General features: G+C 39.6%; 1 protein-coding gene across 1 annotated transcript in view; it reads right to left on the bottom strand.

The window, feature by feature from the left end:
• Positions 1-20,852, bottom strand: part of LOC126161252 (uncharacterized) — a 197,826-nt gene that overhangs the window by 65,722 nt on the left and 111,252 nt on the right. The window contains exons 3-4 of the mRNA XM_049916991.1: positions 13,738-13,880; positions 6,926-7,118 (exon numbers count right to left, since the gene is read on the bottom strand). Coding sequence (XP_049772948.1) covers positions 6,926-7,118; positions 13,738-13,880 — 336 coding nt within the window. The remainder of the gene's footprint in view (positions 1-6,925; positions 7,119-13,737; positions 13,881-20,852) is intronic.

The raw sequence follows: 20,852 nt of genomic DNA, 5'->3' as shown, positions 1-20,852 counted from the left end.
GTAAGAAAAATAGGTACAGGAATGAATACAAAAATTACATACACAAAATTTTACATTTCTAATTGTATCATAATTAATTTAAGTAAAAGAAATGATCTTGCTCTCCTAGTCAACACCGTTCAAGAAGCCAGGCAACAAGTGAAATCACTACAAGAAATAGCAGAGAAAGTAGGCCTTAGAATATCATTTGAAAAAACGGAGATTATGCTAACTGATCCACCACTTGCAAACAAAATTACAATAGGAGAACAGGAAATCAAAATTGTTGATCAATTTAAATATTTAGGCAAAATAATAACATACAATCTAAATGAGAAGCCATCATGGCAAAATAGAATAAAAAAACTGAACTATGCAAATTACATTACCAAAACTACATACAACAACAAAAAAAAAACATCTATAGATGCAAAATTAAAACACTATAAAACAGTTACACAACCAGAAATAACATATGCAGCTGAAACTATCTTCAAAACAACTAATACAGCAGAAATTGACAGAATACTAAAAATAGAAAGAAGAATAATTAGGACATGTATAAATAAACAGTATAAAATAAATGGACATTGGAGAATAGCATCAAATGAAACAGTATATAAGAAAATAGAACCAGTCATGAGCACAATCAGGAAGAAACACACCTCATTCTTTGGACATCTGATGAGAACTCCAGAAAACAGAATTAGTAAAAAAATAATACAAAAATTGTGGAATAGCAAGAGCGACATTAAATGGATCACAGAAATTAAGGAAGATATAAAAGAACACATAAACGAACACAAACATACGCACAAAATTCAAGCTTTCGCAACAAACTGTTGCCTCATCAGGAAAGAGGAAAGGAGAGGGAAAGACGAAAGGATGTGGGTTTTAAGGGAGAGGGTAAGGAGTCATTCCAGTCCCAGGAGCGGAAAGACTTACCTTAGGGGGAAAAAAGGACGGGTAAACACTCGCTACACACACATATCCAACCACACATATACAGACACAAGCAGACATATTTAAAGACAAACAGTTTGGGCAGAGATGTCAGTCGAGGCAGAAGTGCAGAGGCAAAGATGTTGTTGAATGACAGGTGAGGTATGAGTGGCGGTAACTTGAAATTAGCGGAGATTGAGGCCTGGTGGATAACGGGAAGAGAGGATATATTGAAGAGCAAGTTCCCATCTCCGGAGTTCAGATAGGTTGGTGTTAGTGGGAAGTATCCAGATAACCCAGATGGTGTAACACTGTACCAAGATGTGCTGGCCGTGCACCAAGGCATGTTTAGCCACAGGGTGATCCTCATTACCAACAAAAAATGTCTGCCTCTGTCCATTCATGCGAATGGACAGTTTATTGCTGGTCATTCCCACATAGAATGCATCACAGTGTAGGCAGGTCAGTTGGTAGATCACGTGGGTGCTTTCACACGTGGCTCTGCCTTTGATTGTGTACACCTTCTGGGTTACAGGACTGCTGTAGGTGGTGGTGGGAGGGTGCATGGGACAGGTTTTACACCGGGGGCAGTTACAAGGGTAGGGGCCGTTACAAGGATAGGAGCCAGAGGGTAGGGAAGGTGGTTTGGGGATTTCATAGGGTATATATATATATATATAAACAAAGATGATGTGACTTACCAAACGAAAGAAACGAAAGCACTGGCAGGTCGATAGACACACAAACAAACACAAACATACACACAAAATTCCAGCTTTCACAACAAACTGTTGCCTCATCAGGAAAGAGGGAAGGAGAGGGAAAGACGAAAGGATGTGGGTTTTAAGGGAGAGGGTAAGGAGTCATTCCAATCCCAGGAGCGGAAAGACTTACCTTAGGGGGAAAAAAGGACGGGTATACACTCGCACACACACACATATCCATCCACACATATACAGACACAAGCAGACATATTAAAAGACAAAGAGTTTGGGCAGAGATGTCAGTTGAGGCGGAAGTGCAGAGGCAAAGGCAAAGATGTTGTTGAATGACAGGCGAGGTATGAATGGCGGCAACTTGAAATTAGCGGAGATTGAGGACTGGTGGGTAACGGGAAGAGAGGATATATTGAAGAGCAAGTTCCCATCTCCGGAGTTTGGATAGGTTGGTGTTGGTGGGAAGTATCCAGATAACCCACATGGTGTAACACTGTACCAAGGTGTGCTGGCCGTGCACCAAGGCATGTTTAGCCACAGGGTGATCCTCATTACCAACAAGAAATGTCTGCCTGTGTCCATTCATGCGAATGGACAGTTTGTTGCTGGTCATTCCCACATAGAATGCATCACAGTGTAGGCAGGTCAGTTGGTAAATCACATGGGTGCTTTCACAAGTGGCTCTGCCTTTGATCGTGTACACCTTCCGGATTACAGGACTGGAGTAGGTGGTGGTGGGAGGGTGCATGGTGTAATGGTCGCCTAGTCGTAGATATAGCTAATTGCTATAATCGCACTATTTCACTCCCATTTACGGAGCTTGTTAGCATTTGATGTTAGGTTGGCGCCATTAAAATGCATCGTGTGGTGGTAATCGCTGCTACTTGCTGGATCGCTGCTGTCTCTCGATGCTGATGCTGGCTCTAAATCTGGTTGTCTAGGGTTAAAAACATGAGGTCCCGTGTTTTTTATGTGCTTTTGATGATAAAGAACGAGCAAAACCAACAAATATGTAAACTTCAAATATTTATTACTCTGGTGGCCATCTTAATTCCACTGTCCAGTAAAGACCAGACTCAACACACAGTAGTACTTCCGTTACATGTTCTTTGCATTGTTTATCCACCTCAAACAATAACACCAAACACACTTTACCAAAGTGACATTCCGACTGCCTCTCGACCCTTCTTGCTGCTTGTATTTATAACATTGTCAAAGAACTACTAAAAAGAGATATAGTTTATAAGTCACATGTACATCTGTTATCATAATTTGTGCAGAAAAGTTATTAATTTGCATCGAGTGACATAATTTAACATGTTATTAAAATGACAGACAGATTTGTTGACTTGACAGAATAATTCTTTGTTACAAAAAGGCCGTTTTTTAGAAGTTTGTCAATTGACTTCTCTAATTTGCATAAATAAGTAAATAACATGAATTATTAAGAATTACATTGGTTTTCATCTAAAATAGGATTGCTTACGTGAATACTGAGTGAAAACGCTCCTAGTGAACAAATAGGTTTCACTGGGTGATTTTTATTTAAGGAGATCCGAAATACCTAAGTTGGCCTCTATTTTTCGTACTTCATATTAATTATTTAAGATGAACTTTGTGTTTTTACATGATGACATTTGCTGTATCAGTGATCAAGTGATATAAACTTTTGTGTGGGTCAGTTATTCAGTATAATTTAATGGGTTGACTGTTTATGCAAACATGTTATGCGATCATTGCTAACATACACAATAACTTTTCTATAATCATAAATACTCATTAAACTGGTTGAATTTAGAGGGTATCACATACTTCGGTAAAGTAAAGCCTTTAATATGTTCCGTTACAATGGGACAGGTTTTACACCAGGGGCCGTTACAAGGATAGGAGCCAGAGGGTAGGGAAGGTGGTTTGGGGATTTCATAGGGATGAACTAACAGGTTACGAAGGTTAGGTGGACGGCGGAAAGACACTGTTGGTGGAGTGGGGAGGATTTCATGAAGGATGGATCTCATTTCAGGGCAGGATTTGAGGAAGTCGTATCCCTGCTGCAGAGCCACATTCAGAGTCTGGTCCAGTCCCGGAAAGTATCCTGTCACAAGTGGGGCACTTTTGTGGTTCTTCTGTGGGAGGTTCTGGGTTTGAGGGGATGAGGAAGTGGCTCTGGTTATTTGCTTCTGTACCAGGTCGGGAGGGTAGTTGCGGGATGCGAAAGCTGTTTTCAGGTTGTTGGCGTAATGGTTCAGGGATTCCGGATTGGAACAGATTCGTTTGCCACGGAGACCTAGGCTGTAGGGAAGGGACCGTTTGATGTGGAATGGGTGGCAGCTGTCATAATGGAGGTACTGTTGCTTGTTGGTGAGTTTGATGTGGACGGACGTGTGAAGCTGGCCATTGGACAGAGTGAGGTCAACATCAAGGAAAGTGGCATGGGATTTGGAGTAGGACCAGGTGAATCTGATGGAACCAAAGGAGTTGAGGTTGGAGAGGAAATTCTGGAGTTCTTCTTCACTGTGAGTCCAGATCATGAAGATGACATCAATAAATCTGTACCAAACTTTGGGCTGGCAGTCCTGGGTAACCAAGAAGGCTTCCTCTAAGCGACCCATGAATAGGTTGGTGTACAAGGGGGCCATCCTGGTAGCCATGGTTGTTCCCTTTAATTGTTGGTATGTCTGGCCTTCAAAAGTGAAGAAGTTGTGGGTCAGGATGAAGCTGGCTAAAGTAATGAGGAATGAGGTTTTAGGTAGGGTGGCAGGTGATTGGCGTGGAAGGAAATGCTCCATCGCAGCGAGGCCCTGGACGTGCGGAATATTTGTGTATAAAGAAGTGACATCAATGGTTACAAGGATGGTTTCCGGGGGTAGCAGATTGGGTAAGGATTCCAGGCGTTCGAGAAAGTGGTTCGTGTCTTTGATGAAGGATAGGAGACTGCATGTAATGGGTTGAAGGTGTTGATCTACGTAGGCAGAGATACATTCTGTGGGGGCTTGGTAACCAGCTACAATGGGGCGGCTGGGATGATTGTGTTTGTGAATTTTAGGAAGAAGGTAGAAGGTAGAAGGTAGGGATGTGGGGTGTCGGTGGGGTCAGGAGGTTGATGGAGTCAGGTGAAAGGTTTTGCAGGGGGCCTAAGGTTCTGAGGATTCCTTGAAGCTCCGCCTGGACATCGGGAATGGGATTACCTTGGCAAACTTTGAATGTGGTGTTGTCTGAAAGCTGACGCAGTCCCTCAGCCACATACTCCCGACGATCAAGTACCAAGGTCGTGGAACCCTTGTCTGCCGGAAGAATGATGATGGATCGGATTGGGAGAGAGGTTTGGAGTAAAGGTTAACTACTGAATTAGGGTGTTGTGGTTCCAGATTGTGTTGATTGGAGTTTTGAGGTTTTGGAGGGAGTGGAGCTGGAAGTGGGAGATTGAGTAGATGGGAGAGACTGGGTTTGTGTGCAATGAGAGGAGGTTGAGGTTTGCTGGAAAGGTTGTGAAAGGTGAGTGAGTTGCCTTTCCAGAGGTGGGAAACCAGGAGATGGGATAGTTTTTTGAGGTGGAGGGTGGCATGCTGTTCTAATTTGCGGTTGGCCTGTAGGAGGATGCTCTGAACAGCCGGTGTGAATGTGGGAGAGGAAAGATTAAGGACTTTTATTAAGGATAGGAGTTGACGGGTGTGTTCATTGGCTAAGTTGATGTGTAGGTGAAGGATTTGGTGGGTGAGGGCAATGGATTGTTCAGTTTGGAACTGGTATAGGGACTGATGGAAAGAAGGGTTGCAGCCAGAGATGGGAACTTTATGTGTGAGGCCTTTGGGGGTAATGCCAAATGTTAGACAAGCCTGAGAATAGAATATGGGAGCGTAATCTGGCTAGGGCGAAGGCATATTTGCGGAGGGAATGTAAATAAAACTTAATGGGCTCGTTGTGGGGGTGTTGTGAGGGTGACATGGTATTAGAAGGTGGAAAGTGTAACATGAGGCTGAAATGAAAATGAAAATAAAAATATATGGGGAGAGATAAAGGTGAACTGGAAAGTAACTGGAGATCTGGTGTGAAAAAGGCGAAAAGGTGTTGGTTACAGCAGGGCTATGTTGGACTTGGGTTGGTAGACAACGATGTGCACAAAGGTTAGGTGGTTGTGTTGCCGCAAAAACACGTTAAAGGACGGAGAAATTCGGGAAAATTTCGAAAAAACTGCGTGTAATGTATTAAAAGGAGTGGTTTTGTGGTGGCAGATTATGAAAATGAGGCTAACAATTGTCTGACGAAGAAATAATGACGTTAAAACCTGTGGGAAGCAGTTAAAAATTATCAGTGATGTGGGAAAAACGGAAATGGAAATAAAGCGAAAGTTATTAGAAATAGCCGAAATGGTTGTTTAAAAGGTGAAGGGAACTGTTTGTGAACTAGAAACGGTGGATTTTATAGCAGCGGTAGTGTTTAAAGTGGCAAAAAAAATTTTTTGGTTATGGTTTGGAAGTGGGTTACGTATTATTGAGTATATATAGGCGGGATAAAAGTGTATAGCAGAATACGGTAAAAAGGAGAAGGTGAATACAAAGTCATAATATGCAGCCCCAACAGCAGCTGAATGCCACAGGAAGTGCACCTCACAGGCGCATACTGGGTTGAGAAGGCCAGGAGAATGGCTCAGCCATGATAGAACATCGCCGTGGTCGCGGACAACATAAGGAACTTCAACAGAGCTATGATAGTGCTAGGATCGCGCCTATCAGGTGCGGACCCAATAGGGAACGCCTTGTGTTGTCCAATACCTCAGAAGGGTGCCGCAATGGGTATGGACCAAAGAAGGTGCGTCTAGTGACTGATACCACTGCCAGAAATGGCCACAGTGGGCGCTGACGGCATAGGGAGCGCCAGACACCACCCAGGCATAAATATGGGACAAGGTCTCAGGGAACACCTGATGAAGACGCCGAGTTACAACATCGAAATATCGTGTTAGGAAGTCGCAGACCACCAGCAGTACACCTGATTCTATGAGATGCCTTTTTGAGGTATGGCACTTGTGTGTCAATCACACTTACAATACTCCTTACAACTATCCCTTAGTCAACACAGCTGAGGCACATTCAGTACAATTGTACCTACACGCAGCCATGACATAATTTTAATGCAAGATATTATTTGACATTGCATCCAGCAAGAATGTAGCACATGATGTACTTAAAGCTGTCAGCTGTCACTCAGTTATACTAGTATTTACTAGTATCTACAGTTTTGACAACAGTGGAGTGCAACATGTAAAAAGAGTGTGAGGTAAGATTTTTTACCTAGGTGGTTGATCTTCTGCGATTAGTTGAGTGGAGGCAGTAGGATCTTCACAACACACGATGGCTACACTGCCTTGGAAGCCACATATGTCCAGCTCGATACCTTTGTACACCTTGTGGATAGCTGATGGACATAAACTGATATGTATGCACTTTCCAGAGCCTCCATTCTTTAGCTGGCATGGTTCATATTCTGTAACAATAAAAATAGGTGTAACCAAAGTAACAATGCTCCTTTAAATGATCTAAAGCCACCTGCAGTTGTCCTTTTTCTCTATTTGTTGTACAATTCACCTTTACTAATGATGCTGATGATATGGATTTGATTATGATTATGTGCCATCAACAAATTTTTGGTGAAGACATTTGATACAGGGCTAAGATCAAAATTGTGTAATTGCATCGCAAATATAGAAGATTGTGACAGCTTCATGCAACATTAAGTCATTTAAATGATTCAATACAGCTGTGAACCCAGTATCAATGGAGATCATCAAACGATATTCCCTTGTAGTAGCTACATGAACATAGGGTAGAAACCACTAATCTAATGGCTATAAGCTATCACTGGTAACTACAGCATGCCACAAGTTTCATAATAATTTCTGAAGCCTTCAAACATATTTTCAACTGCCTACCCCCATGAACAATGGACCTTGCCGTTGGTGGGGAGGCTTGTGTGCCTCAGTGATACAGATGGCCGTACCATAGGTGCAACCACAACGGAGGGGGGTATCTGTTGAGAGGACAGACAATGGTGTGGTTCCTGAACAGGCACAGCAGCCTTTTCAGTAGTTGCAAGGGCAACAGTCTGGATGATTGACTGATCTGGCCTTGCAGCACTAACCAAAACGGCCTTGCTGTGCTGGTACTGCAAACAGCTGAAAGCAAGGGGAAATACAGCCGTAATTTTTCCCGAGGGTATGCAGCTTTCCTTTATGGTTAATTGAAGATGGTGTCCTCTTGGGTAAAATATTCCGGAGGCAAAATAGTCCCCCATTCGGATCTCCGAGCGGGGACTACTCAAGAGGACGTCATTATCAGGAGAAAGAAAACTGGTGTTCTACGGATTGGAGCGTGGAATGTTAGATCCCTTAATCGGGCAGGTAGGTTAGAAAATTTGAAAAGGGAAATGGATAGGTTGAAGTTAGATATAGTGGGAATTAGTGAAGTTCGGTGGCAGGAGTAACAAGACTTTTGGTCAGGTGAATGCAGGGTTATAAATACAAAATAAAATTGGGGTAATGCAGGAGTAGGTTTAACAATGAATAAAAAAATAGGAGTGCAGGTAAGCTACTACCAACAGCATAGTGAATGCATTATTTTGGCCAAGATAGACACGAAGCCCATGCCTACTACAGTAGTACAAGTTTATATGCCAACTAGCTCTGCAAATGATGAAGAAATTGATGAAATGTATGATGAGATAAAAGAAATTATTCAGGTAATGAAGGGAGACGAAAATTTAATACTCATGGGTGATTGGAATTCGAGAGTAGGAAAAGGGAGGGAAGGAAACATAGTGGGTGAATATGGATTGGGGGAGAGAAATGAAAGAGGAAGCCATCTGGTAGAATTTTGCACAGAGCATAACTTAACCATAGCTAACACTTGGTTCAAGAATCATAAAAGAAGGTTGTATACATGGAAGAATCCTGGAGATAGTAGAAGGTATCAGATAGATTATATAATGGTAAGACAGAGATTTAGGATCCAGGTTTTAAATTGTAAGACATTTCCAGGGGCAGATGTGGACTCTGACCACAATCTATTGGTTAGGAACTGTAGATTAAAACTGAAGAAACTGCAAAAAGGTGGGAATTGAAGGAGATGGGACCTGGAAAAACTGACTAAACCAGAGGTTGTACAGAGTTTCAGGGAGAGCATAAGGGAACAATTGACAGGAATGGGGGAAAGGAATACAGTAGAAGAAGAATGGGTAGCTCTGAGGGATGAAGTAGTGAAAGGCAGCAGAGGATCAAGTAGGTAAAAAGACGAGGGCTAGTAGAAATCCTTGGGTAACAGAAGAAATATTGAATTTAATTGATGAAAGGAGAAAATATAAAAACGCAGTAAATGAAGCAGGCAAAAAGGAATACAAACGTCTCAAAAATGAGATCAACAGGAAGTGCAAAATGGCTAAGCAGGGATGGCTAGAGGACAAATGTAAGGATGTAGAGGCTTATCTCACTAGGGGTAAGATAGATACTGCCTACAGGAAAATTAAAGAGACCTTTGGAGATAAGAGAACCACTTGTATGAATATCAAGAGCTCAGATGGAAACCCAGTTCTAAGCAAAGAAGGGAAAGCAGAAAGGTGGAAGGAGTATATAAAGGATCTAGGGATCCTCACAGTAACCTCACAGTATTTATATTCACTTATGAAATTTGTTGTTAATAATCCAACCCAGTTCAAAAGTAATAGCAGTGTGCATAGCTATAACACCAGGAGAAAGGATGATTTCACTATGCAGGGTTAAATCTTATTTGGCACAGAAAGGGGTAAATTATGCTGCTACAAAAGTCTTTGGTCACCTACCAAACAGCATCAAAAGCCTGACAGATAGCCAACCAACATTTAAAAATAAATTAAAAGAATTTCTAGATGACAAATCCTTCTACTCATTGGCTGAATATTTAGATATAAATTAAGGGAGGGGGAAAAAACCAACTTAAACATTAGTGTCATGCAATATTTTGTGTAATGTAATATCTTGTACAGACATCTTTTATTAACCTGACACGTTCCACATCATTATGAAGTGTCCTATTCATAATCTATGGAACAAGTATTAATCTAATCTAATCTACTGTTTATAATGTGTATTTGCTCACCGAACAGCAAGCTACATAGCTCATTAATGCATCAGCATCAATGATGACACATCAGGAGGGTAGCAAGTTGCATATCTACAATTCAGTCTGCTTTCATAGTTTACTTCTTAGTCTTGTCAGATGGTTCGGATGTGTGTATGACGTGTGTGGGTGAAGGAGCAGCTCCCTGCAGTTTGTAGACAGCTGAATGTGCTTTTGGCCATGTTCTGTTAATTTCAGGCTGCTGCCTCAAGGTGTAGCATGGAGAATCTGGCTCATTACATAGGACACCTTAGGTGCCATTTATTTTGACCACAAGCTTTGCTTGCAAGGCACTTCCTAGTGCACCCAACATGTTGGGTCTGCCCTCACAGCAGTCTGAGTGGCAGGTGGTAACACAACCATAATGCATGAGATGCAGCACCAGTATGAAGACTGGCTGCCTCACCTTGTCTATTCTCTCTGTGTGTGGGCAGGTGGCCACTACATCAGTCCTTCAGAAGGGTGCAAGCAGGCACTCGAGGGAGAAGGGTTTACTAGTTATTGAACTCCAATGTTAGGTGCATTATGGAGAGCTTTAGGCAGATAGTGTTCAGGACTGAAAGAAACCCAATGTACACTCCGCATGTCTGCTGGGGGACCTCATCTGAGATGTGGAGGGGGGTTCACTGCAGCTATTGATCATGCAGGGTACAATCGTCTGCACGTTGTGCCTCACATCAAAACCAATGATGCCTGTTGTGTGGGTGCTGAGATCATCCTCAGTTCATACAGGCAGCTGGTGGAGGTGGTGTAGACTTTTGGCCCAATGTGTGGGGTGCAGGCAGAGCTTACAATTTGCACATTGTTCCTAGAGTTGATCGGGGATGTTTGATTTGGACAATAAGAAGGGTCTCAGCCAAAGGCTTAATTAACTCTGTGATGCCTTGGCTTCAGATTCCTAGACCTGCATTATCATGTGGTTATTTGTACGACTTCCCTTGATAGGTCAGGAGTGTGCTACACAAAAGAAGCAGCTACTCGGGTAGCAGAGTACATGTGGAGTGCACGTGAGGTTTTTTTTTAGGCTAGACGGTAGTTTGAAATGCTCTAATGAACACTCCCCAATCACTAAACAGCAATGTAAGCCTGACAGCATTCACAATATAAGCCCTTTGACTGTCAAAATTATATCATAAATTGTTGAAGTATTTGTAACAAAGTTCCTGAATTTACTGGTCTCCATGAAAGCTCTGAAGCTCATATTATTCTTGGGACCAAGAGCTGGTTCAAAACCTGAAGTGGAGAGCTGAGATATTCAGAGTCATGGAAAGTATATAGCAAAGACATATCTTTGTTATATTACAGTTGACAAAAGTATTGTCTGGTATCATTTAAGAGGTATAGGCGAAAGCAACTTAATTGTTGAATGTTTTTACCAGCCACCTGATTCTCCTGTGACAGTTCTAAAGTCATTCAAAGGAAGTCCATGGTCAGTAGTGCGTAAATACCCAAATCATGGAATGCTAGTTGGAGGCAGTTTTAACTTACCGAGTATATACTGGGATGTCTATGGATTCATTGCAGGGGGTATAGACAGACAGTCATTTAAAATACTTTTGAATTAGTTTTATGAAAACTACTATTGAGCAGTTAGCTCAGGAGTCACACACAAAGGAACTATCTTAGCCCTTATAGATACAATCATGCTGGATGTAATCAACAGTGTCTTACAGAAATTAGGATTAGCAATCATAATGTCATTATAAGGAAAGTTTTTCTGCCAGATAGAGCACACAAACAGTTGTTGGCATCTCATGTAGACAGTGAACTGACATCACTTAGTTCCAGTAAGATGGATGTAGAGGAATTATGAGTAAAGTTTAAGTGGACTGGAATTCATAGTCTGGAAAGTTATGTGACTAGTAAGTGGATAAAGGATGTGATTTGGAAGATGCTGAGGAAGCAGAAGAGAATGCACAACTGACAAGCAATGGTTAGTACAGGTTCATGTGTCTGTCAAAAGAACTATGTGCAAAGCATATGAGTACCAGCATCACACCTTAGCAGAAGATGTGGCAGAGAAACTGAGAAAATTCTGGTCCTGTATAAGATTGCTAAGTGGGTCTAATGCTTCCATTCAGATCCTTGTTGATAAGTCTGTCATGGCAGTTGCAGATAGCAAAACAAAAGCCAAAGTTTTAAATTTCAGATTCAAGAAACTGTTCACACAGCAAAATCATACAAACATACTGTCACTAACCATCAGACAGACTCCCATATGGATAACACAGTAATGAGCTTCCCTGGCACAGAGAAACAACTGAAATATTTGAAAGCAAATAGGTCACTAGGTATGGATGGAATCCATGTTCCATTTTACAAAGAGTACTCTATAGCACTGGCCCCTTGCAGTCCTGCATTTATCATGAATCTCTCATGCAGCACAAAGTCCAAAGTGACTGGAGAAAAGCACAGATGACTCCAGTATGTAAGAAAGGTAAAAGAATGGACTCACAAAATTACAGACCAATATGCCCAACATTGGTCTGCAGCAGAATCCTTCAAGATATTCTCAGTTCAGATATAATAAACTTTCTTGGGACTCATAACCTTATGTCCATGAACCAACATGGTTTCAGAAAGCATCACTCATACAAATCTCAGCTCTCCCTTTTCTCACACGATACACAGTGAACAATGGCTGAGGAGCAACAGGCAGATTCCATGTTTCTAGATCTCTGGAAAGCATTTGACATGGTGTCCCATTGCAGGCTGCTAATGAAGGTATGATCATATTGGTTAAGTTCACAGATATGCGAGTGGCTCAAAGATTTCTTAGCAATAGAACCCAGTATATGGCCATCAATGAAGAGTGTTCATCAGATGCAAGGATATTGTTAGTAGTACCTGAGGAAAGTGTGACAGGAGCACTTCTGTTCCCCATACATATAAATTATTAATGATATGCTTGACAGTATGGGCAGCTATCTTGGTTCTTTGTTGATGATGTTGTAGTTTACAGTAAGGCGTCAAAATTGAGTTGCTGTAGGAAGATACAAGATGATTTAGACAATATTTCTAGTTGGTGCAATGAATGGCAGCTTGATTAATGTGGAAAAATGTAAGTTAATGCAGATGGATAGGAAGAATAAACCTGTAATGTTCGGATGTGGTATTACTAGTGTCTTGCATGACACAGTCAAATCATTGAAATATCTGGTGTAACATTGCAGATCAATATGAAAGGGAACAAGCATGTAAGGACTGTGGTGGTAAAGGTGAATAGCTGACCAGTTTATTAGGGGAATTTTAGGAAATAGTGGTTAACCTGTCCAGGAGACCGCATATAGGATGTTGGTGCTAGCTACGCCTGAGTACTGCTCAAGTGTTTGGGATTCGTACCAAGTCAGATTGAAGGAAGACATTGAAGCAGTTCAGGGGCAGGCTGCTAGATTTGTTACTGGTAGGTCTGATGAAAAAGAATGTTAAGGAGCTGCTTTGGGAACTCAAATTGGAATACCAGGAGCGAAGTCAACATTCTTTTTGAGAAAATTTAGAGCACTGGCATTTGACACTGATTGCAAAATGATTTTACTGCCACCAATGCACATTGCATGTATGTACCATGAAAGTTAGATATGAGGAATTAGTGCCCATATGAAAGTGTATAGATAGTTGTTTTTTCTCTTGCTCTATTTGTGTGTGGAGCAGCAAAGGAAATGACTTGTAGTGATACAAGGTACCCACCACCATGAGCTGTACTGTGGCTTGCAGAGTATCTATGTAACTGTAGATAGAAGTAATAATTAACTAAAACTATGAAAAAGAAATATAATTACATTTTAAAAAATTGATTGCCATTTACTGTATCAGAAATAAATTTTAAGCCATATTGATTTCAAATGCCTATAATGTAAGTTGTTTCTTAGATAGATAGATAGAACCATCAGTCAGTCAGTCCGTAAGTCAACTGCAACAACTGATAATTCAAAATTCTTAAGAAAAATTGAACTTACTCTTTTCACTAATACGCCCCCTAATTTGCTGACTTGAAGTGTTACCAAATTGTGTAGAGGAAGACTGGAACTGTGAGCCAAGGCTGCTGTTTGGTGGTTTGGTTGTTGATTCAGGTATTCCATTTGGTTTTATTTCAGGCTTTCTGTAGGAATAAAAAATCCAACTTAATATATGAAAATGGGACACAGATGTAAATTTGTTGAAAAGCATATTTCTTATGATAATATTGATAAATACATAGATTTTGTAATTTTTTGACTTTTCAACATTGACAATTGCAACAGAATACACTTTGCCTTATAGTTAAATGCTAGCCTAATATCAACAGTAATTTAGAAAAATTAGTACAATGTTTCCCTTTAACACCACATTTGAAAACAAACAAATAATTTTGTATGGGTTGTTGCCCAGGGAAACTTGAATAACAAATAAAATTATTTGAGACCTGTTTAGAGCAAAGTATTTCATTTGAAAATCAACTTCTGTGCTACAGGCTATTGTCTGTCACACCAATTATCTTCCCTGAAGTATTGCAGAATGCATACCATGCCGGTATTGTGTGTGCCCTATTTTAAAGATTCTGTTCAAATGTTCCCTATGTTGAACTATAACTAGATTGCTCATCAGTAATGTAGTGTATTCTCCAATTTTAATGACAATATGAGAGAAGACATCCAGTCACTCCACAGTAGATTATTTATCTTTCCTGAAATGATTTAGGGAAGAGACAGAAAACTTAAATCAGGTAAGTTATTGTCTTTCCTCATTCCGTTGTTTGTATTCTATCACTGATTTTCAAATATCATATTGCTTTCCTTGATTTCAAATATTTCTATGCATTATATCTATTGTTGTTATGGCAACTGTACTATTCAGACACTCATTCATTCCTTCATTATGCTCTCACAGTCACATAATCAAAGAGACTATAGGGTTCTTGGCACTAACCAAGGTATAAACAAATGTAGTGAAGCAGCCATTATGAAATGAATTACTTACTGCTATCAACTATTTATGTTTATGTGAGCTAAATTTAACACAGTGAAACTAAGAAGAAAGTTTTACTCTGAAAATGGTTGCAGTTTCCTTACTTACACTATATAAAATTGATGATCTATTTCTAGCTTGTTGCAAAGAAGACCACATTGTTCTTTCTTGTAGAACAACAGTTCTATTTGTACACTTATTATTATTCTCACTACATGTTTTGGAGAACTGTATCTTTGCCATCAGATCTTGTGGTGCTGGGTCACCATATTTTATGTTTTTCCATTGTGAGATTGGTTTTATTCCTGTAACGCATTTTTTCAACATTCTTCTTTGGTTTCTGCAGTGAATCTGAATCATAACCATATTTACCTATGCAAATATGCCATTGGCTGAGAATTTGGTGGTGGAGCCAGTATATTACAAGTAAAGTGACCCACAAAGGATTTGCAGTTGAAACACTTTGCTTGCACTTCAGTTGCTGAATGAACTACTGTTTATGGCCAGATCAAGTGTAGTCTATTATAATTTATGCACCGATAAACAGCTAGTCACGTACTACACTCAGTTAACGTCCTATAATGTGACTGAGTGCAATAACCTAGCACTTAAGTGATTAAACACAATTATTAACATGTAGCAAGTAAATTATTGACACAGTTATCAAGTAAAGTTCACAAATCACTGTCCTTGAAATCTAACAGTCAACTCAATTCGTTGGTTAATGTTTAAAGGGGCAAAACTATGAAGTCATCAGTTCCGCTTACCGAGAACAGAAAAGACAACACTACAAATCATTGAAAGGACTAGTGCATGAAACAAAAGGGAAGAAAATCACCAGGTGTATCAGAGGTTAACAAAGGCTAAGGAAAAAACAAAGAAGAAGGAAAGAGGGAAAGGAGGGAAGGCTGGTGAGATGCCCAATCCAGAGAGCAGCCAGAGGCCCTGAAAGGCAGAAACTGCAAGAACATGTGAGAAAGAGAAGAAAAGTGAAGAACAGATAGGGCAGTGAAGGCAACAGGGTGTCCTGTCAACCTTTCAATGGGCTGACACCATCCCTTAGAGAACACAATAAAAACCTTTATCATGAAGAAACTGTAAAATCAGGTCAGCCACTGAGTCATCATCTGCCAATACCACTGTAGTGACTGTGGAGCATTAAGAGTCCACTGCAGGCTGAATAAGTTAGGATAGTCCAAAGAATTCCAAATCCTTAGAATTTGGTGGCACAATACTGATTGAAGATTTGGTGCCAGTATATGAATCTCAAGAGGTGGCCTGTCAGTGAATTCATTCCCTGGGATCTCAACATGACTTGAGGGTCGAGACAAAGCCCACCATGCATCTGCAGTGTCTGATGGTGAAAAGGGAATCCTGGATCATCAGGACCAAGATATGATAAGGAAAACACTGATAAACAGCTTGTAAACTGCTCAAGGAGTCGCCACAGATGGGGAAGGATTCACCAGTGCAGGAATTAATAGGCTCAAAAGCATGAGAGATGGCTACCAACTCTGCAGTGGAAACACTGCAGCCATCCAGCAATGAGCAGTATTCATTACATGCCACATGATTGTAAGCAAAGCAGCGGTTGGTATAAAATGCTAAAAACCAAATAAAAACAGTCTTGATGGGGTCTTCAGATTTTTTAATTGTTAGCAACCATATTCAGCCCTTTCCTCAGACAATCGTCATGCTTTTCCCCACTGCCATTCAGTAATAATACATATACAGTATACAGGGTTGAAAATGGAGCTAAACCATGTTTAACATGTAAGCTACAATGATTAAGAAGTACAATGTTACACCCATTATGGCTACTGTTGGTGGCAGATGGAACAAGATCAATATTAGTAAGGAGGTCACTACCGAATAAGACTATTTTTGTCGAAATTATATACTGTAAGCTCTGCCCATTGCCTGTAATATTACATTATTGACAACCCATCATGCATGAGGTATGCTATATTGATTGGTATAGTTAAATTTGTAAGAAAAATAAATACAAAAATTACATACATTTAATTTCACAATTCTAATTGTGTCATAATTAATTTAATTAAAAGAAACAGAATGACAGGCATGCTGTAAGTTTTATTGCATGCAGGCTGCCCCCTGTGGGCATTTATATGTACTCACTAGAGCAGAGACAGCTATATTTGGCTGCTATAGCAATGGCTTGCCAATATTGATAGTTGCACTGTGGCAAGGCTCACCACAGATACCATGGTAATGGATGGGGTGGCTTGGAAGTTGATCTTTGCACTGTAGTTTTGCTTGATGATAGTAATGGAGACTGACTGCCACAATATGGCCTCCAGTGGTCAGAATAAACCACTTACATGATCGCTTGCATGGTTTGAACATTACTGTCAAAGATCCTAGTCATAAAATTGGACAATACTGTCTTCAAAATCTCTATGTATTATTTAGTATTAATGAAATATTCCTATCATGATGTAATGCTATAGGAAATGGGTGGCCTTTTAAAGGCAAACACACTAATCTGCCTTTAGACGTCCTGTGTGTTATACTGGAATTCATGATATGCTTTACATATAAGATGTGGCCATGACAGATGCAATGATGTGGCATGAACTCTTTTAACCCTGATCTGTGAAGATAATTTGTGACTGAAACTGGTTGATATTTGGCCTTTATACATTACTTGACAGGTTTTAATAGCCATCTTCCAAAATGTTTAAAAGATCAAAAGTATAGTTCCACCAGAAGACATATGTGAAAGCAAAAGGGACAGACTACATAACTTTGAGAGCTAACAGATTCTTCATTGAGCAGGAGGGAGATATACACTGGGTAAGGTGGCTCACTCAGAACCTGTAAGTGAGAGTTTGTAATGGAACACCCATTTCTAACATAACAACTTGTATTGAGGAAGAGTGTTGTGTCTGACTCATTAATCACCTGTATGTGTTGTATGGTTGTTTTAGAAAACAATGCCAGAGTGGTGTACAAAAACTACTGCGGACCATGCCATATCATCTTAAATAAATATTAATTGTGACCATTCAGCCATTTGTAACAGTGCAGCAGAAAAGTATGCAAGCAAACCTTTTATCTGGCACTGGCAATAGATTTATAAAGGAATCTGCTTTACAAGTATTCTAGTTCAAGTAACTTATTTTTGTAAGATTGACAATAATGAAATTGATCTGTTATTAGAGGTGATTTGGTTATTTCCATTTTATATTTAACATCAAATTCTTCATGAGTATGTCTACCGGTACAGGAAAAAGGCCTTGTCTCATGAAATTATAATAAAGATGTCTGAAGAACAGGGCTGTATAGTTAGCATAAGATTATCATTCTCTTCTAGGGAACATGAGTAGAACTAGGAGACTGACGACTCATCAGTGTAAGTTTTTGGATTTTTTTTCGGGGGGAGGGGGGCGGGCTATTTCTTTTGAAAAAATAGTTCTCAGTTGTGTAATCTGTGCCCATTTGACAAAATCTAATACATCTGTACTTGACTGATTATAAGTAGATGAAAATTTTGCTGTCACTGTGAAGAAGTCACCACTGAGTTTAGTGATCAATTGTTTCAGACTGTCATTGTTTCTGCCACAGTATCACCAAAAGACACTTCATTTCACCTTTCATGAGAAAAGCATTTTCAGTAATCTTGTATAACAATAGAAGTGACTTACTTTTTGTTTGTGGGTTGTGGGCTAGCAACAAACTATGATGCATTCATCTTTTAACTACAAACTCTGGCTAGAAAAACTGTCAAGTGACACAACGTGGAGAAAGTATTAAGATGGAATTACTGTGAATGAAACTTCCTGGCAGACTAAAGCTGTGTGCTGGACCGAGACTCAAACTCGGGACCTTTGCCTTTCGCAGGCAAGTGCTTTACCAACTGAGCTACCCAAGCATGACTCATGCCCCGTCCTCGCAGCTTTACTTCTGCCAATACCTCGTCTCCTACTTTTCAAACTTAACAGAAGCTCTCCTGCGAACCTTGCAGATCTAGCATTCCTGAAAGATAGGATACTGTGGAGACATGGGTTAGCCACAGCCTAGGGAATGTTTCCAGAATGAGATTTTCACTCTGCAGCAGAGTGTGCACTGATATGAAACTTCCTGGCAGATCTGACGAGTATGGTTTAGTGAGAATGTTGAGTGACTGTGAAATGAGTGAAAATGCTGATACTGGTGCTGTATGTGTGGAAGCTGATGTTTATGTGCTAGGCAATGAAAAGTGAGAATGACAGAGTAATCCCAGATGAAATTGCAGTAGATAATAGATAGGGAAATGAGGATGTGGTAGAACAGAGTAGTCACAGTGTTGAGATAGTTGAAGAAGTGTGCAAAGAGAGAAATGAGTTTGGTATTGAAAATAATATAAAGTGTGTTGGTAATGTTTCTAATGAGAGTGTATCAGATGATGATGATACATTACTTACAGAACTAGATGGGATGGTACATGTAGAAGTTAAAGTTGATGATTTGATGCTGAATGATTGTGGAATTTCTGGTGTGTGTTCAAGTAATGAGTTAGAAACAAGCAGAGCAGTGCCTGATAGATTAATGTTACCAGTTGATGTTGGTGAAAATGGAAAAGAAGACCTAATTAGTGATAGAGTACTAAGCGTAGTCAATGACTATAGTAGCAAATGTCAGTATGGTGATCAAAAGTGTAAGGTTTAAAGTGAAATTTGTCAAAACGTGTACTCAGATGATAAAATTGCCATGAAAAATATGGAACAGTTTCCTGGTAGTAATATGGTTAGTAAATGTGTAGAATCTGTAATAAAAGGTAGTGATTGTGATAAAGGGGTGAATTTTCAGGATATAGAAGAGGATTTGTTGTTTGAAAATGATGTCAATGAAATGGGTAAAGAATTTGGAAGTTCATGTATTGTAATACAGATTAATGATTGAATAGGAAACTGTCTTCTGGATACAAGCAGCCCAATTACACGAATATCAAGAAAGCTAAGACACAGGATCAAAAATAAAAATTTCACAGAATTTCCAGTAACAGGGGTAAGGATAAAATGGGCAACAGGAAAAAGCTGTAAGTTGATTACCAGACAAGTCTTACTTGAATTTAAGATTAATGATGTACAATTTATACAAGAATGCTTAGTATTTTGATGATTTGAATGAAAACTTGATACTAGGAATGAACCGGATTGTTAAGGCCAATGTAAATTTTATCTGGGGTGATATGAAAATAACATTTGTTGAACCAAAAAGTGGAATTCATGGGGAAACGAGTATTGTAATGGAAGATCATGGTCTAAGTAGTCAGATTAGATAGCTGCAAGAGACCATTGTGAGGAAGGGGAAGAATTTGGTATTGATGATGGTAGTGCTTGAAAATCTCTAATTCTTCAAGCAGGTCCAGTTTGTTTCATAAATGTTAAGACAGAAGGTTTGAATTAGCACAACTTTTAATAATTTTGATGTGCTTGTGTATATATCCATGGATTTTAATGTGCGCAAGTGTCTTGCGCATACCACAAGTGCCCTGTCTTGGTGAAACTGTCTGCCCTAGGGCCTTCACACCCTCTTCACGCTAGTTCATAGGTGAAGTACTGATGCTAAGCTGTGTTTGCATCGACCCTCTGTCCATAATTATGTTGTATAAATGGAGATGATGTTTTAACTACTGATGATGCCTTTGTCACAATTGTTTTATGAATCTCCATTGCAGGATGTGATTTTAGTAAGTGACTAAAAGTTTTTGTGCATGTAATACCCTGGTAATTCTACAGTTACTTAAGCTATAATGTTTTTTTCTTCCTCAGTTCCAATGCTAAGTTTTTGCTAATGATGGTGTCTTCCTGTTCAGGTGTATTTTACTTCTGATGAAGGTATATTTAGATATACTGAAACCATGGTCAAGAATTTGAATAAATCTTTATCCTGCAACTGTTTTGGCTGTCATCAGATTAGATTAGATTAGATTAATACTAGTTCCATGGATCATGAATACGATATTTCGTAATGATGTGGAACGAGTCGAATTTTCCAATACATGACATAATTAGGTTAATTTAACAACATACTTAAGTTAATATAACAACTTTATTTTTTTGTGTGTTTTTTTATTTTTCTTTATTTTTTATTTTTATTTTTTTTATTTTTTAATAATTTT

Source organism: Schistocerca cancellata, chromosome 2 (genome assembly GCF_023864275.1).
Source record: "Schistocerca cancellata isolate TAMUIC-IGC-003103 chromosome 2, iqSchCanc2.1, whole genome shotgun sequence".
Lineage (NCBI taxonomy): Eukaryota > Metazoa > Arthropoda > Insecta > Orthoptera > Acrididae > Schistocerca > Schistocerca cancellata.
Note: the sequence above shows the minus strand (reverse complement) of the source record. Positions and strands in the feature narration are given on the sequence as shown.